This window comes from Antennarius striatus, chromosome 1, assembly GCF_040054535.1.
Source record: "Antennarius striatus isolate MH-2024 chromosome 1, ASM4005453v1, whole genome shotgun sequence".
Classification (NCBI taxonomy): Eukaryota; Metazoa; Chordata; class Actinopteri; order Lophiiformes; family Antennariidae; genus Antennarius; species Antennarius striatus.
Genome location: NC_090776.1, coordinates 27,679,685 through 27,698,215, shown reverse-complemented (window position 1 = coordinate 27,698,215; position 18,531 = coordinate 27,679,685). Strand labels below are relative to the sequence as shown.

Below are 18,531 nucleotides of genomic sequence, written 5' to 3'. Positions count from 1 at the left end.
GAAAAGATAAAAGCGGATTTTAATCAATACACGTATATCTCACCCTACGCCATCGGTTCCGGGAGACATGACGTAAGCCAAAAATAGTCTTCTGGTTAAGCTGAAAACAACCATTCTCAATTCTGTACTGTCTTGGGGGAAAAGTAAATACAAGCCCAGAAGAATTACAAGAACTACAAAAGATCACAATGATCTAACTAAAAATGAAAAAAAAAAACAATGAAAAAAACCATAAAAACAATAAAGCAGTGGCAGTCTGTCTACAATGAAAGCATACAGGTTAAATAATGCCTCTGCCAGATAAACTGATTTGTACACAAATCACTGTTAAATATCAGTGCGCATTTGCCTTTTACCTCCTCTGGAATACCATTTTACAGGAAGGCACCTGTGTGAGCATTATAGGGAAGCCACTGAATTAAAACCTAACATGTGACAAAGTAATCTAAGAAGAGATACAGAGCACATTAATATAAAAAATAAATAGCACAACTTACAGCAGCATGTGCAGCAATCATCTCCTGAGACAGAAAAGAAGCATAGTAACAGCTTATACCAAGTCCTGGCTGATTGGTAAGATGATCTGACTGCTACCAAAGTCTGGTGGCTCTGGAGGGACATTCTCTAGCGGTCACAGGAGCAACAAAGGGGGGAAATGTTGGCATGCGATGAAGAAGTATTTTTAAAAGAAAACTATCAAATCAGAAATGGCAACAGGAAAGGTGTGGAGACAGTAAGGTCTATATTATTACAGCATGAAATAGTGGGAGATATAACAGCAGTCTGAAGAGGAGCAGATGATGCAAAGTCAGTCAAAGGGTAATCGTATGCACATATACTTTACAAAATTTCCATCTTCTATTTCATGTGGGAGAAAAGACTTTATGTGTAAATTTCTGATGATGTTACATAGGATAAGGGTCTGAATGTTAAGTTGTTTGGGTTCCTGCACACAAGGGAGTTCATGGAAATGATGGAAATTAATTTGCAGACAAACATGGAAAGCAAAAGCTCAGTATAGATCAAATTACATCAAAGGCATTTTAGTGAAACGGAAGTGAAATAAGAGTAACAAGGAAAGAAAACAGCAATGTTTGGCAGGAAGAACTGAACAATTAGAACAAAGGGAGCAATTTATTTTCTGTCAAAAGGCTAAAATTAGGGCATGAGGAATAATCTCGAAAACGCTGAAAAGTACTTTGTGAAAGCTTAATGTTGGATGAGACACCAAATGGTAGGATTATGTAGGATGAATTTGTGAACCATCACAATGGACAAATTCAATACAGATACATTTTTCTTAAACATGCAAACGCAAGTATGTGAACACACACACTGACAAAAAAAAAAAAATCTGTTAAAATAGATGTTGATTGCATTCACACACTGCAAGGACTCTGCATGCAATAAGCCCCGTTTACACACCCTATGGTCAATTTGGAGTAATGAGGTTTTTGGAGGTGGGAGGAAGCCGGAAGTTATTTGTAGTAAATCCCTGTCGGGTGGCATTAATGCGACTCCCGCGTAAGAACAGACGCAGAAGAAGAACCTGCATAATCTTAAATTCCCTCACGCAGTTTTATTTTTGTTTTACAGCAAAACTAAGATATGACAACCAGGTGGGGAATCTGTAGCGCCGGGAGGATCAGTCATGATTTCGCTGTGGCCCTGAGAACTCTTCCTCATGAGGACCACAAGGTACCGCTCTGGGCGGATGCGTAAAACGCACGCTTCCACAATGCGCTTCCTTCGTTTCTCTCCCCATGTTTTATTTTTTACCCAGCCTGTTCAGTGTGTCTTTGCTCCGATGGACCTGACATGTCAAGTTTTGTAGAGCAGAGATGAATGCAGCGCCATGTGTGTGTGTGTGTGTGTGTGTGTGTGTGTGTTTACGCAGCACAGTAGCGCCACTGTTAAATATCGGTGCGCATGGATTCGCAATCTGGCGTTTCAAACGGAACGCACAAATTTGGAAATCTTGAGTGCGCCTTTTAGCAGTGTATGTCACATGGAGTGGCATACACTGGATTTAGGAGTGGATCTTCAATTGATAAACAGCTATGGACGACCCATTGATCATTCAACACCATAAGCAAGCAGATGTGGATTTCCGATCATAATGCAGCATAAAAATGGCATTCAAAGGAGTATGAATGAATGAATCTACACTTTAATAATCCCAAAGAAATAATTATTCATAACAGAATGCTCCTTTATACCTGTATGGAAGATCTGCCAAGTGTTAGGTGTACTTTAAAGAATTGGGTGTTATTACTTACTGTGGCAGATCTGGGGAAGGCAACTCAACTGTAACGGTGTGCACAGTACCTTTTGGTGCACCGATTTAGCATTTCATAGTGATGCACAAGAAATTAATTTGTGCATGATCTTGATGTGACGTGCTGTAAATTATTTTATGAATGTTTCTAGTGTGAGATTTTTCACAGGTTGTGGCTGTGGCAGCTCGCAAGTTGGATGATGCGCAGCAGTTTGCAAAGAAGCACAGCGTCCCTCGAGCATACGGCTGCTATGAGGAAATGGCCAGAGATCCAGACGTAGGTGGGTTTGTCATGTTAGGGGTGAAAGTTGACTGGTTCATATCTATCTCATTTTTATTTGAAAGAGTTTGAACGCTAGGTGTAGGGATTTTCTCTTGGGGGACATTTCAAGCAGTGCTCAGACTCACAATATGGCAAATCTCAACAATCTTTTGAATCATCATAAAGTTTGGTTTTATAATGATTCATGATTTCCTATTCCTTTTCATATTTTATTATTTGTGTTCAAGTTACCCCATGTACCAGGTGATATTTTTTGCATCGATGTGTGTGTGCAGATGTGGTGTATATTGGAGTCATCAATCCCTACCACATCAGCAGCAGTCTGCTCTTTATTAACGCCAAGAAGAACGTTCTGTGTGAGAAACCATTGGCCATGAACACTAAGGAGGTTCAGGAGATACTGGCCTGTGCCAAGATGAATGATGTCTTCTTCATGGAGGTAACTGTGGTTCTGGACACACAAAAAAAAGACTTTAAAAAGAGACTAAAATGACAACAATCTTATGTGCAATGTGTTCAAAAGTAAATAACACACAAATTATAGGGATAAATTGACTTATTGAACGATTGAAGGATCTGTTCCAGAAGGGTCTTAGCTAGTCAGTGAGAAGGGTCATTGATGCGTTGAGGGAGGACATGCAGGTGCTGTGAGGAAGAAGGATACAGAATATACTGTAGATGTTGCCACAGTGAATCATCATCTTCCAACTTCCCTCTAATGTCTAAAGAAAAATAATAACTTCCCCACTCATACTTCTGTGTTGATATTGAGTGGCAGACATTTTCAAACGTCTTTCAGATCATGCCTCAAAAAATAGAAGACGCCGCGAGTTAATTAAATTTGTTTTCAACTTGTCGTGAATAAACTGCGTGTTGAGACATCACATGACTCAACGCCGAGCACCTAAAATGTAAGTGTCTGAGATTCCTCCGTCTTTGTATTCGAAGGCTGTCTGGACTAGGTTTTTCCCAACATCAGTAGAGATCAGGCGGCTTCTGGACCAGGGAGAGATTGGAGAGGTGAAGATGGTGAGATCGGAGTTGGGTTTTGTTGCAAAGGACACAGCAAGAGTGCGTCTGAAGGAACTGGGTGGTGGAGGACTGCTAACTTTAGGCGTCTACTGCCTGCAATTCTCTTGCATGGTGTATAATGGAGAGAAGCCAGAGAGTGTCCACGCTACAGGGGTCCTCCTGGATACAGGTAGGGACAATGTCGCCAGTTTGATTTTCTTCCCCCAAAGGATGCAAAAAATAATAATAATGATGCACCTTTTTTAATATCACAGTTTTAAAAATTTGAATTCAAGTTTTCCTCATTCGCATCATGATCAAATGATAATCATAGAGTTTGTATGTTTCTGCAGACGTGGATGAGACTGTGGTCGTCACTCTGAAGTTCTGCCAAAAAAGGATGGCAGTGTTTACTTGCTCTGTAAACTTGCAACTACCGAACGAGGCCGTTATTGTGGGTACTAAGGGAACCATCAGGGTATGACATTATGGCTAATTATTCAATATGATTCAAATGGTCTGAAATTCTGAGTCTTTTTAAGAGCAGATACATTTCTACTACCCTTTTAGGTCCCTGAAAACATGTGGTGTCCCACATCATTGGTGGTGAATGGAAAGGAGACTCTGTACCCGCTCCCAGAACCATGTATGCCTCTTAATTTCAGGAACGGTACGGGGATGCGTTACGAAGCAGAGGAAGTTCGACAGTGTTTGCTGAAAGGTATTATGGGAAGTAAAAAATATTAATCTATATTTACATTATGCAGTAGATTTTACTGGATTGCCATATTAATGAAGCCTAAATGGAATACTTTGAGTTATAGATGGATAAATCAAGTTGATTCTTCAAATAATCAAATATATCAAAGTAGTCAACTTTAAACTCATTTGGTTTCTTCTCAAACTATCTGTCTTCCCTGGCTAAGGCTTGGACATTACTGTCCTCAAAGGAGTGACCTGTGTGTGGGTGGACTGCTGGTTCTGGTCCTGAGGAGTTGGCTCCATTATGAATAGTAACGACTCCTAAGGCGACTTATTGTCTTGGCAGTTTTGATTATTTGGGGGGTTTTTTATGCTCCAACTGGTTTGTACGTATTTGGACTCTCTAGCAGTCAGTCAGAACTTAAGGGGCCTCTTGGATGAGAGGTGAAATGTCTTCATCCAGCATGAAGGAAGTCCAGTTGATTCTTTTTTCCTCTTTCTCTGCAAGAAAATGGATGGATGATTTACCCTGACCTGGACAACTGACAACCTACAAAGACAATTAAGCAAGACAAAGATCCCAAACACAACCAGAGAAACACTTGATTTCAGAGAAAGAAAATGAAGTTGCTAGGATGGTCCAGCCAATGACTGGACTTCAATAAAATAGAAAATTTATGGAAAGACATAAAAATCAGAGTTCATAGAAGAGGCCACAATGTAAATGTTACGTACTCTTGCCATTCCATTATTGTAACACATAGCTGAACTTATGGGTATCTAAGGATGGACATCTGTGCATGTGTAGGTTGTATGGATTGTGACCAACATCTGGTGAAAATTTCATGTCACTAGCACCTTTAGAAATATGTTTACCGAGAAAAAAGTACAACTTGGATGTCAGTGAAAACGTCTTCAGTTAGGTCCTCTTGTTTTGAATAAAAGTTACTTGATTGCTGTAATAAGATAGGCATTAATTCAGGAATAAGTTCATTATGCAGGAGTTTACCTTTTACAGTATTATAATAGTAACACACATAATGGGGGAGTCTAAATTAGAATAATGACCAACTGACAAAATGCATACTGGAATCAGTTGACACATGTTAAACATACATTCAACACTAGGTGGCGTCAGTGATACTGAAATCTTGGTCCTGCATTCCTACATTCAGACTCAGTTTACTGTGTTCTTACATGTGGTTTTCCCATGTAGGGCTGAAGGAGAGTCCTGTTATGTCCCACGCTGACTCTCTGCTGCTGGCTGAGGTGGAGGATGAGGTTCGCCGGCAGGTGGGGGTGGTTTACAGCCAAGACGGCCAGTGAATATTGACCATGAAGCTACATCATCTTCACATATTGTCAAGACATTCTTCTAATGTAAAATTAAAACATGTGTTTTAATTATTTGACAAACCATTAAACATTGCATGATATTTGTCAGCTTTGAAATTGATTGATTTTTAGGCTACAATCCAAAACGTTTGATCAAATTGGAATGTTTAGAATATTCTTTAATCCACAATGTTGATTCCTTCTTTCAGTGTAAATGTATATGTTTTTGTTTTCTTTTTTCCTGGATGTAAGATGAAAAAAGTAAAGAATTTGTATAAAACATTCAGGAGCCCCTGCCTTGGGTACTAGCGAGTGCTTACTCGTTTGTGAACATTTAACAAAACACATTTTCTACTCGATTCATAATTTTCATGTTGGGGTGTATTTATCCAATGACTCGTAAACTTGGTTGATTGAAAGTCAGTGAAAGGAATGCACATGTAAGGTGCAAGTGTAGTTTAAGTCTCCACCCAAAAGAGCTTGTTTGCCATTGTTATTGATAGTATTACTATTAAAGTATATTTTGCATTATATCCTACATATTTAGGAGATGACTGTGAAGGCCTGTTTGACAGAGAGGTTCAATAAATGAACAAATGCATTTATTAAAAAAATATCAGGCTCAGGAAAATGAAAATGTCTGTCCTGGGAAAAACACGTTTGTGCACTTGTCCTCTGATTGCTGATGGGGAAGTTGCAAAAAATACAAAAACCGTGAAAAGCAGCGCAACAGTTGCAGTAACGTAACTTCCTGTCATCACCTTTATATCCACCGCAGCAACACGTTTTCTACACGTGTCACAGTTTAAAATTGACGCTTTGTCTCCATCCAGTGGCGGGAAGCTGCCACTGCTTCCGGTCTACGATCCAGCATGGCGACCAGGTGGGGCATCTGCAGCGCGGGGAAGATCTCTCATGATTTCACCGTAGCCCTGAAATCCCTCCCTCCTGACGACCACCAGGTATCGGCGAGAGCATATAACACACACCTGGGGGCAAATCGTTCCGCTCATCTCTCTTCCCGAGTCTTGAAAACGTGTTTCCGGGAACATTACAAAAAAATCAGGCCCGAAATAAATAAAAGGCAGCTTCCGGTGATCTGGTTTACTGACACAAAATCAGTTGTGTTCTGGACTATATCACTAAACAAGGAGAATCTTAACTTTTCAGCTGACATGGTGTATTAATAAAATTAAGTGCTACAAATCTTTCTTGGAGAAAATCTTCAATTTTGGAGCATTTCTATTTGGCAAAAAAAATAAAATAAATAAAAGCACAGGGCAGAATTGTGACATTATTCTGACACACAAAACCTTATTCATTATTTCCTTATAGTAATCATTTGCGTAGCTCTGTAGATTGTAATTGACTAATGTTCACTTTTTTTTTTTTTTAATCTGTCAGGTATATTAAAATTAAAGTGTACTCTCTTAGAGTAGTCCCCCAAAGATACTGACAAGCATTTACTGGTGAGGATCTGTGTCTTTCTTCTGGAAATCACGATCAGATCCTGCTGCTCCGTCTCGACTTTTCTCTCTCTTTCCTTGTGTGGAAATAAACAAATGACAAAGTGTTCTAATGATATTCTATTTAGTAAGATAGTCAATTACACGTGCCAAACCAACATTAAAGTTAGATTGTTAACTTGCAAAAAATAGCGTAACCTAGGTGTTGGTAGTAGTACAGTAATCCCTCGCGCATTCGCGCATCAACACGTGCAACTTCACCTCACCGCGGATTTTTAAGTAGGTACTCACGTGATACCGTACACGCATTCTATTGGCTGACGGCATCCGAAAGTGCGCTTCGTTCCATGAGTCTCGGGGCGCAGTGCACTTCTGTGAGACACAAAAGTGCTTTAAACAGTGGATAAGAAGATAGAAGGTGGTTTATAAACGTTTAGGTTACTGTAAATTGTAAGATAAATAGTTTGTCGCTATGTTGTGGAATTCGTTATTTGCGTGTGGTTAACCTTAAGGAGGTTCCGTCAGGGACATTGATGCCACAGTTAGCTCCACTGTTCATCCTTGACTAACATGCATGGTTTCTGTCTTCTGTTGTGAACTATGTGAGAGTTTTCTAGTGTGAATATGTATTCGCAGGTTGTGGCTGTGGCGGCTCGGAAGTTCGAAGATGCACAGGAATTTGCAAAGAAGCACAGCATCCCTCGGGCATATGGCAGCTATGAGGAACTGGCCAGAGATCCAGACGTAGGTGGGTTTAAGATGAACCTGTTGCTGCAGGTTTTCCCATTATGTGCTAATATTCCATTTTTTTGTGTTTTTTTGTATTTCTTTTTAATGTTGTTGATGTACCAGGGTTTTATTATTTGTATTGTGTTGTGTGTGCAGATGTGGTGTACATTGGCGTTATCCATCCCTACCATCTCAGCACCAGTCTGCTCTTTATGAATGCAAAAAAGAACGTTCTGTGTGAGAAACCACTGGCCATGAACAAAAAGGAGGTTCAGGAAATTCTGGCCTGTGCCAAGATGAATGATGTCTTCTTAATGGAGGTAGCCCTCAGTAAAAAAAGACCAACAATTTTAAAACTCAAAAACTTAACATTCAAATTAATATTGACTGCATTAATTCATATATGGTGTGTGTATATATATGTATAATATGTGTATGTGTAGTAGTAGCAGATATTGAAAAACTGAGACATTACCTTAACCGTCATAGAGAATTATGGGAAAAGATGTGTGAAATTGTTGATAAATGTAGCTCTAAGTCACTACATAACCCAATGTAGCAGCTATAATGTAAGTGATGAAATTCCTCCTGTTCTTTACTAAGGCCGCCTGGACCCGGTTCTTCCCTGCATCAGCGGAGATCAGACGGCTTCTTGAGCAGGGGGAGTTGGGGGAGGTGAAGATGGTGAGGTCAGAGTTCGGCAGTTCACTGACGCATATAGCAAGAGCAGTGGAGAAGGAATTGGGTGGAGGAGCGCTGCTCGATGTCGGCATCTACTGCCTACAGTTCATATGTATGGTCTATAATGGCGAGAAGCCAGAGAGCGTGCAGGCCACGGGCGTCCTCACGGAGACAGGTAAAAAACTGTACACATTTCTGGAGATTTGTCCCTTTACTCATAGTGTTTATTACTAACACCCATCTGCTTTGGTCCCTAACATGTAGATATAGATATTGTGTCATTCTGACGGTAAACATTTGTTTGGTCTGGGGCATCACTGATAAACTGGCCAGTATTTTTTCATTAAAATTGGTTTAGCGCATCAAAGAAATTCAACAGTAAGGCCCTCTGTCGTTCACATTTTTAGTTGTCTTTATTTAGGGGGAATTTATTTCAGCACATTTTAACTGTTTATATAAGAAAAATTGTTTCATTTAAATCTTGATCAATAAAGTCAGGTATGTACTTGTGTGTTGCTGTAGGAGTGGATGAGACTGTGGTCGTCACACTGAAGTTCTCCAACAACAGGTTGGCTGTGTTTACCTGCTCTTTGCATGTGAACCTGCCAAATGATGCTGTTATTATGGCCACAAAGGGAACCGTCAGGGTGAGACATGATGGGGCCATAGGGTTCGGTGAAATTCAAGTAGTCTGAAATTCTGCACCTATTTAGTGTGTGTAGTTGGCAAGTGGGAAACAAACTGCATTTACCATAATTGAGAAGAGATGTCTCATTCTGCACTATTCCAGGTCCCTGAACATATGTGGTGTCCCACATCATTGGTGGTGAATGGAAAGGAGACTCGGTACTCGCTGCCAGAACCATATTTGCCTCTTAATTTCATCAACAGTACGGGGATGTGTTACGAAGCAGAGGAAGTTCGACAGTGTTTGCTCAAAGGTACTGTGACATATTGTAGTCTGCATCTATATGACTAAATTTGAAAATGAAATTATTCAGAAAAGGTCTTGAATACACACTTTTCTGCGTGGATTCAACTTAAATCATATACTGTTTTCTACAGTATGATTTATATATCTTAAATTGAGGCATGTTGTTTTACACATTCAGCACAAGGTGGCGCAATACCAGTTCTTAATGATTCTGTGTTTTATGATTATTTAAATCTTGTTTTTATTTTCTTGTGTTCTTTCATGTGTTGGTTGTCTCGTGTAGGACTGAAGGAGAGTCCAGTTATGTCCCACGCTGACTCTCTGCTGCTGGCTGAGGTGGAGGATGAGGTTCGCCGGCAGGTGGGGGTGGTTTACAGCCAGGACCGCTCGTGATTAATTATAATACTACAGTACATCATTTTCACTAAGACTTGTCCACAATGGAAATTTAAATTTTGATTTTTTTGTTATTTGGCTAACCTAAAGGTGTCATTTGTTAACTTACGTTTATAATTAATCTCAAGGCTATAATTCCAAGTTTTTTGATCATCTTTTTTTCCCCAGAATTTTTAATTTTTTATCATTTGTTCCAGTATTGTTATTTTTCCTTTCACCTGCTTGCGGGCTTGTTTCTCACATATAAATGTTGTCAAAATTATTATTTTTTTCTGTTTTTGAGATGATTTTGTACATGTTCTCTAAATCTAGATTCAATAAAATAAAGTACCACCCATACAATCAGATTGGTATTTTTCAAGTTTCAAACATTTGCGAGTCAGGATAGGCGCTCAATTCTTTTATTGATGTTAATCCAGCCTTTTTGGACAGCTCAGTACACCAGTTAGATGTCAGGTTATTTTATACATTTAGGTTTTCCACACTAGCGTTACAATCAAAAGCATGTTAGACATAAGCAGATGATTAAAGTGGGTCACTAACAAAGAAGAACAAAGGTGTCTACTCATCACCCAATGGGGTTGAGAGGGACAGAACTCATCGTCACGTCCTTTCTGATAAACACCCTCAAAGTGCTCCTTCACATCAGTCTGATGTAGCAAAACCTGAATAATTCATAAATTCCTATGTCGACAAGATCTGAATCTAAAGGCTTCAGGAAACATCTAATAACACAAATAGCTGGCACAAAGGTCTCTGAAGAGGACATCCAAAACCAACATCATTATCAGGAAAAATATAAGTTGTATTGGATGTCCCAAAACAAAATGTTACCAGTCATATAAGTCAAGTATAATGTTTACATCAAATGTAACAGTGTTGGGAGTACTTTCGTAGTGCAACACAGACACGCTTCAACAATGAAAGCCGGAACAAGCTGATGCTTCACACAGACAACACTACAAAGATACTTGTTGGGGTGATGTGGTGGAGACACGGCTACACTCCCGTGAGGAGCACTGCTTCAAAACTCTTCACTTAGGAGGTTTGTTCGTTATAATCGGCAGAGGAGTGATCAGTAAAGCGTTCTACAACTTGAGGTGCATTGTGTAACAGAATAACCCCACACATCAACAAGTAGCAATATGCGCATGCACACACACACACACACACCAGCAGCATCCACTCAGTAACGGGTTCATTTTTAATAAATTTTAGAGTGGATGAATACAGCAGTTTGTGGTTGGGGTGTATTATCTGAGGCCCTGCAGACTGGTTCGATTGAGAAGCTAAGAAATTGGAATGGAGACGTAAGGTGGAAATGTATGGAGTTAAGCTCCCACTCCTACCCAAAACAGCTCTTTGGCCATGAGGGCTACATCCTATTTCTACTTTTAATCTCTCTGCACTATTGCTTACATTTTCCAGGGGTTAACTGTTAATTCTGGTGCTGGATAGGAAGGACTATGAGCTGCAGTGGATTGAGGTGGACAGCTTGAAAAATAGATGGTGAAAAGGAGAAAACAGGAGCGCTGCTGGCTGTTTAAGCCACCAATACCACACGCATGGTGTTAGTGTAACCGGAGCCTGGACGCCATCCAGTCAAGACGATGACGACATCTCCTGCCTTGAAGAAGCCTCTGGCCTTGCCTGGAAATGAAAAATAACCAGTTTATACAAGGTTTTACATTGTGTTTTAGAACTGAGTTCTTTACCATCTTTCCCGTTAAACAGCAGGAAAATATACCCGTAGTAGCCTGAGACACTAACCCACATCCATGGCAAAGTTTACACGCATGTCGACATCCTCTGCCCACACATTGTTGGCTGGCTTTGTATAGAGGACAGGAAAGATTCCACGATACAGGTGAGCTTGGCGAGCCGTCTGAGCGTTACGGGTCACGGCAAGGATTGGGGCGCGGGGCCTGTACCTGGAGATCAGATGGGCAGATCTGCAAAGATAAACACACAGGCAGGTAAGAATAAAATTATCACAATGATAATGATGATTATTAGAAAGGGAAACAAGCTGAACAAGTCTTTGACATCAGGAAGAAGCTTTAACCTAACATTAGCTTTGCATAAAGATTATTCAGATATTACATTCAAAGCAGAATTTGATGTTAGACATTTTTTAGACATTTTTAATAATGTATAAGCCATCAATGTCAACACAACGTATGTGAATTTCATGCAGATGAGATCCTTGGTAGAAGCAAGGATCTCATCTATTCAACTATTCTGTATGATCAAGACTTCTCATGTAATTCAAACAGTAACTGAGTTAACAGGTGCAACAAAATCAGGACAATAGTCAGGAAAGCTGACAAAGACAGTTCTTGTCACAACTCAATGGTGAGTATAAACAGCCAAAATAAGGGTAGACACCTATTGTGACTGTGCAAAGCATAAAGGTCACCATTAGTGACCCAATCCAAATGTCTGTTCTCACACTCAGAATTAACATGTCATCATTAAACCGCCCAGAAATAATTTTAACACTGGGGACAAAGATTATAGAGGAGGTTACCCTGCCTGAAGCTGTGCAGTAACACACCATTTAACATCACGTGATTCAATAAAGGGACTTCTAAGGAGGATGGACATTGGGATGAGGCAGATGACAACCCTGATTCTCTCTCAATCTGTATCTACACCCACCATTTCTAAAATTGTACATTACACACACACACAAGCACACACGATCAGTAGATAAGTGATCCGTCCAGAAGACCACATTTGTTGTTGGACAGAATGTCTGGCCAATCCTGGATAAACATCCCTCTATGCTTCTCTTTCTTACCTCCCAGTCTTGGTGAGAACAATGATGGCGCTAGCGTAGGATTTGAAGGATGACTCAACAGCGCCAATGGCTGCGACCTCCGAAGGGTCCCTGGTCAGTGCAGAGTGTCTCCTCAGCTCCTCAAACAGCTGCCTGTGGAAAGTGGCCGCCTCGGCCTCTCGAGCTATCTAAGCCCAGAGAGACCACGAAGGAAGGTTTGGGTGTTACTCTCAACCACACACACAACCGCTGCTACATCAGTCATTCACACCATTGGGAGCGACAGGCAAATGCATAACTTTACTCCTGGTTAGGAAGGTTCAGTCATGCTTGTAGCTACTTGCTATTTCAAGGACTGGTGCTACTTGAAAGAGACCAGAAAATATTAGAGAATCTTTGGAGTTAAAGTGCCAAATATGCATAATTTTACATCAGAGTTCGGTTTTTTATTCCATTTTTGACAAGCATAACCAAAAGTCTACTTAAGATGTTTGCCTGTCTCTCCCAAAGACTTCCTCTGTCCCTGTCTGGCCCTGCTCTTCATAGACCGCTGGAGTACCGGTATACTACTCCATCTGCCACGGCTAGATAACCTGCCTACCTTCCAGAGCCAGTGAGCACGATGATTCCAGATGCTAAGCTCTTAAAGGAAGCCTCAACAGCACCGATTGCAATGGCCTCAGTGGGGTCTTTGCAGTGCGGCGTGGAGCGACGCAGGTCCTCAAACACCTGACGGTGGAACATGGCTGCTTCGGCTTCACGCGCAATCTGGCACAAGTGAGAGCACGATGCATCAAGCAGAGGCGTTGTCCCAGTGAGTTAATGCAGGTGCAAAAATGTGCAGGAAAAAGGAGGACGGACAGGAACAAAGGGGGACAATGTTTGAGAAACACGAAGGTTGAAGAAACAATTCGAAGAGAAGGAAAGGACGGGGGAACAGTAGTTTGGATGAGCAGTTCATGAGGAGGAAAAAGGGAAACAAACATTAAAACTTTTCCAAGAATTCCAGTTTCCCACAAACGTTAACAAGCAGTAGCAAATGTAAAACAATTCCAACAATCCCAACTCATGCTGCTCTGAGTTAAAGTAATTGAACAATCCGATACCTCTGAGCCTTTTAATTAAGTTACAAGTCAAATTAAGACGTATAGGGAAAGTAGTCTGAATCATCTAAGGGTTAGAAACAGACAGATGGTGAAACACCAAAGCGTTACAAACACTAATGTCAGGGACAATGCCTGACAAGCATTAAGTAAAATGCAGGCAGATATGAGTATTTTTAAAAATAAATTCCATAACTCTTCTCTTTATACACATATATACTGTAAATACATATTATATGATATGTATATGTATCATATTATCTGAAAAGATTACTAAGCATCACATGCAACTTCATGTCAGTAAGCAAAGGACCTGCAGCACCACTGTGCTGAGTCACTCCACTAACTGTACAGCACTGCAGAAACAGACATTCTGAGAAAAGTAGAAGTTAAACAAGACCTGTGCAGCAAATGACATGTTTGGCATCATCTGACCTAACTAAGATGTAATTATGAGGAGTATTGTGTTTTAAGACAAAAAGATCTATTTCTATCTGTCCCTAACCTCAAAAATAGCATAGAACAATAACAACAGATGTAAATAATGATGGAACACATTGTAAACACCTTTCTTAGTTAATCAGTCTTGTTCATCCATAATTCATTTGTCATTTAAAACCTATAAATCTAGGAAATGACTTTTTTTTAAATCAAATCTTAACATTTTCATTTTGAAAAACAAAATCCTCTGCTTCCTGTTATATTGAACTGACTCACCATGTGTTGTGTGCGTACTGCCTCCAAAGGGTAATCTCCCTTGGCCGTCTCTCCGCTCAGCATGATGCAGTCGGCTCCGTCCAACACGGCGTTGGCTACGTCGCTGCCCTCAGCACGTGTAGGTCTGGGCTTCTTGATCATGCTCTCTAACATCTGGGTGGTTTTTATTGGAAGTATGAGAGTCATACACACAAACACACACACAAAAACCAACATGATTGCTGACACGTTTTACTCGAGACTTCCTTAATCCACATTCACAATGCTGCATGAATACCAGTTGCCATGGTATTCCAGCCTGAAAGGGGAAATTAAGGTTAAAAAATAGAGTGCGCCTTTTGTTTTTTACTAACCTGAGTGGCACAAGTGATTGGCTTTCCAGCTTTGTTGCAGCGTCCAATCATCATTTTCTGGGCCAGGAAAACCTTTTCTGTGGGAATCTCAATTCCCAGGTCACCACGAGCAACCATGATGCCATCACTGGCCTCCATGATCTCATCAAATCTGAAAAGGAAAGATAGACTCATCATTTGCATAAAAATAAAACTGAATAAACAGGAGATTTCAAGATTTTAAATCTTGTTAAGGTAGTGGCAATGTATCACAGCAATACAAGGATTTATAGGAAGAATGACCACTTCATCTACACACCTGCGTACGCCCTCGTGGTTCTCAAGCTTGCTGATGATCTTAATGTATTTGCCTTTCTCCCCAAGCACTGCTCTGACAGCGTGGACGTCTGCTGCTTTACGGATAAAGGAGGCAAAGACCATGTCGACTCCGTGTTCCACACCGAACTGCAGATCCTGGATGTCTTTTTCTGAAACAGCAGGAAGGTCTACTGCAGCACCGGGGAGGTTCACTCCCTTCTTGCTGCCCAGAGTGCCACCATTCTCAATCTCGCACATGAGGAAATCAGAACCTGAAGACACAGAATTTATGAATATGTTGAGGCACAGTGCATAGACATACTGTATAGTGGCTTCTACATATCCTGACAGATCTAAAAAAAAATGTCATGCTGCTGGTTTTATCAATGTTCATCACTTTTCCACTCACCTATCTCCTTGACCTGCAGAGATATGAGTCCGTCGTCAATGTAGATTTTGCTCCCGATTTCAACCACCCTGGTAATGTTCTTGTAATCGAGCCAGAGGATCTCGTCATTACAGCTGTCCCGGTGAGTGTCATCCAAGGTGATCTTGATCATTTTGCCCTTCATCAACTCCACCTCAGCTGTACCACTCTGTGAAATCATTTAGCAGACAAAATTTAATTTCTTTTGGCTCATTTACAAGCAAATAGTTACTACAAGTATTATAAAGACTGCTTTGGTGTTAGCGATGCTACACTCACTCCTTGGATGAGGCCAGTCCTGATCTCTGGGCCCTTTGTGTCGAGGGCAATGCCAACAGGCCTGTAATGGATACTGCCCGGTTCAAAGCTGTCGCATGCCTCACGGACATTCTTGATGGTGTCTGCATGGTACTACGAAAAGGAGAAGTGCAACACATTAATCTTTTATAGAGGAACTGCTAAGAAACAGTGCCAACTAACATTGAATCACCTCCCTAACATTTAATATGTAAAATTAAGCAACCGAGGCATGGTCTGCCCCATGTATGTTTCGAACCATGTCCCGAATAACTAATCACACATGGGAGCACATCAGTCAACTAATCCTAATGCCATTTCTTGAATTAGCCAGGTCCCAGGTAACATGCCTCCTCCTTATTCCACAGCCGTTCATTGCTGAAATGGCTACCCATTTCCCTGGCTGCCAGGGAAATATTCCCAATCTCATGCTACAAGGTCCGTCCACAAAACACAATACAGTAGTGCAACAGTAAGTTTTGTCAAAAAGATCCAGCAGCCTACCTCCACAGGTTTTTTTGCTCTCATAGGCTTCTTTGCCTCCCTCTTCCAGGAAACCAAGTTCAGTACAATAAACTACTTTTTCTCTGTCAGACCAAAGTAACAAATTGGGTTATAGTTTAGTGCTAACTATTTGCGCTGATTTCGGACCAATCTCTGCAGCTTTGAACTGGGCTTACTAGGATGTGCTTTGCAACAAAGGAAAAGATGTGTATTGTTGCTCAAGGACAAAATTCCTCACAATATCTGTCTTTGAAGTCAGCAAAACAATGAACTGCACGCTACTCTCACTGCAGCGTGACCAAAGCAGACACGAATGGAAAAATGTCATGCCAGGCCCCAAAATTAATAACTGTAATTATAATGATCACAATAACACTGTACGGTAACTTTACAGTAGAGGCTTCATGTTATTCATCAATTGATATTGACCACAACCATTATTCTACAGTGAAAAGAGGAACATTATCATGACAACACTTTGGTTAAGTTATTGAAACAAATATTTGGCATGAAAAACTAGTGAAAATGAGATCACAGTTATTCCAATTCATTTGGTAATTTTCTTTGTTTCTCAATGTCAACTTTCTGATTTTTATCAAGAAGTAATATTCAGTGATTTCACCTAAATTCCAAAATAATTACAGTGTAACTTGTTTCTCTGGTTTTGTATTATACAGGACCATTGGCTGGAACCCAATGATATTAGCTTTATGTTTTCAAAGTTGCCTGTGTAAAATGACAATAGAAAGAATTTTCTTTGACTTTAAAAAGGTCATTATCTGTTTGACAACGACAATTCCTAGCATATTTGAAATCTACTAAAGATTGCAGTCAAATGTTCCCACACATCTCCGCATGATAGGAAGAGTCCTTATATAGTGGAAGGTTTTCTACCTGTTTTTGTGTCCCCAGGATCCATTCACTTGGATTTGTAAACCCAATAATAGTCTGTGTCTTATTTCTTTAATACAACTGATCATGTATCAACAGGATCAGTCTTTATTACTTGATAAACCCATAATTCTTGAATTTTAAATAAGACCCGGTATTGACAGATGATGAGAATCATTAGCTGGTTCCATTGTCTGTTTTGAAGGTACTGGAGTCAATGAGAAGCATTCAAGAAATGTAAATTATTGACTTCTAAATGAGAATATCAAACTTGCATTGTCATAATTTAAGGAAATATAAGCCACATTGTTCATCTGTCTTCCTTACCATTGTATGAAAACAGTGAATTAGTACAACTCTCTTCCACGTCAAGGTGACCAACATAGTCTTGCTTAACGTGTCAGGCTGATTGCAGTTCATAATAAATTACGTGCTCATTCCCTGCGAGCAATGTTGACCATCTACTTTCCCCATAGTTATTTTATGCAAACATAAAGGCACCAAATGATACCAGCCTGTGATAAAGCACAGAACCATCCATGATGGATGTTATCAGCCCAGTTTAAGCAGGACTTTTAACAATGAGATGTACTCAATGTTGTTGCCCAACTCCTTTATGCAGTAAATGGAATTGTGGATGACCCACCTCGTGAGTGCCATGGGAGAAGTTCATGCGAGCAATGTTCATTCCAGACTTGATCATCTCTTTCAGCATACTCACAGAGCGGGATGCCGGTCCTGTAGGCAGTTATTGGAAAGACAGCATTAATACAATGTATGACTTTTAAACTAAAAGAAGTATGGCACGTTTAAATACGACTAAGGATTATCTTCATTCCTTTACAAAATCACAAGAGGGAAAAACAGTCACTCTCCACTACCAATCTGAGCGCAAACATATATGTTTATTGTGTTCAACAATAGAGCTGACACACCAATGGTGCAGATGATGCCAGTGTTTCGTGCAGTTGTGGGCTCAGAGTCGATGTCCAGCAAGCACAGATGTTCAAGAAAGGTGTCAGCCATAGCGGCGTTGAGCTGCTGCGTCTGGATGAAGGCAGAACCCATGTCTAGAGACTTCGGTTGAGGCATAGTGTTTGATGGGGAAACTGTTGAAGTCCTGCTGAGAAAAAAAAGAATAAAAGTTAAACAGTTGGCTAATTCGGATCAAAATTTTAAAATCATGTAAACTGTAATAGCATTTGGATGAAGGTTGTTACTAATGCTGATTTTTTTACTTGACTTCATTTGACTTTTAAAAGTAGTTTGAATAAGTAGCTTTTCTGAATAAATGGAGGATTATGGAAACTGTGAAAATTGTAGCTTCATGCTATTACAATTTCAT

At 40.3% G+C, this 18,531-nt stretch overlaps 3 protein-coding genes across 10 annotated transcripts in view; 2 read left to right on the top strand and 1 right to left on the bottom strand.

Moving 5' to 3' along the window:
• The first annotated feature begins 1,608 nt into the window (after positions 1–1,608).
• On the top strand, positions 1,609–5,608 carry LOC137597893 (trans-1,2-dihydrobenzene-1,2-diol dehydrogenase-like). Its single transcript, XM_068318372.1, has 7 exons — positions 1,609–1,698; positions 2,448–2,559; positions 2,837–3,000; positions 3,510–3,762; positions 3,926–4,050; positions 4,143–4,293; positions 5,491–5,608. Exons 1-7 carry the CDS (start codon positions 1,609–1,611, stop codon positions 5,598–5,600), a joined length of 1,005 nt encoding a protein of 334 aa, XP_068174473.1. The 3' UTR covers positions 5,601–5,608.
• Positions 5,609–6,460: 852 nt separating this feature from the next.
• dhdh.2 (dihydrodiol dehydrogenase, tandem duplicate 2) lies at positions 6,461–10,042 on the top strand. The gene is made up of 7 exons (XM_068314013.1): positions 6,461–6,571; positions 7,712–7,823; positions 7,961–8,124; positions 8,408–8,660; positions 9,008–9,132; positions 9,276–9,426; positions 9,703–10,042. The coding sequence occupies exons 1-7, from the start codon at positions 6,482–6,484 to the stop codon at positions 9,810–9,812; spliced, it is 1,005 nt and encodes a 334-aa protein (XP_068170114.1). The 5' UTR covers positions 6,461–6,481; the 3' UTR covers positions 9,813–10,042.
• A 147-nt stretch (positions 10,043–10,189) lies between these two features.
• Positions 10,190–18,531, bottom strand: part of pkma (pyruvate kinase M1/2a) — a 15,985-nt gene continuing 7,643 nt past the window's right edge. For 2 of the 8 annotated variants that reach the window (XM_068307594.1, XM_068311974.1), the window contains exons 2-11: positions 18,122–18,309; positions 17,833–17,924; positions 15,774–15,905; positions 15,477–15,663; positions 15,069–15,339; positions 14,771–14,921; positions 14,418–14,570; positions 13,199–13,365; positions 11,586–11,767; positions 10,193–11,465 (exon numbers count right to left, since the gene is read on the bottom strand). In XM_068307594.1, coding sequence (XP_068163695.1) covers positions 11,359–11,465; positions 11,586–11,767; positions 13,199–13,365; positions 14,418–14,570; positions 14,771–14,921; positions 15,069–15,339; positions 15,477–15,663; positions 15,774–15,905; positions 17,833–17,924; positions 18,122–18,309 — 1,630 coding nt within the window. In that variant the 3' untranslated portion in view covers positions 10,193–11,358. Of the gene's footprint in view, positions 11,466–11,585; positions 11,768–12,618; positions 12,786–13,198; positions 13,366–14,417; positions 14,571–14,770; positions 14,922–15,068; positions 15,340–15,476; positions 15,664–15,773; positions 15,906–17,832; positions 17,925–18,121; positions 18,310–18,531 lie in introns of those variants that run through there. The other 6 variants (XM_068310387.1, XM_068311210.1, XM_068332207.1 and 3 more) reach the window with 5 other exon arrangements.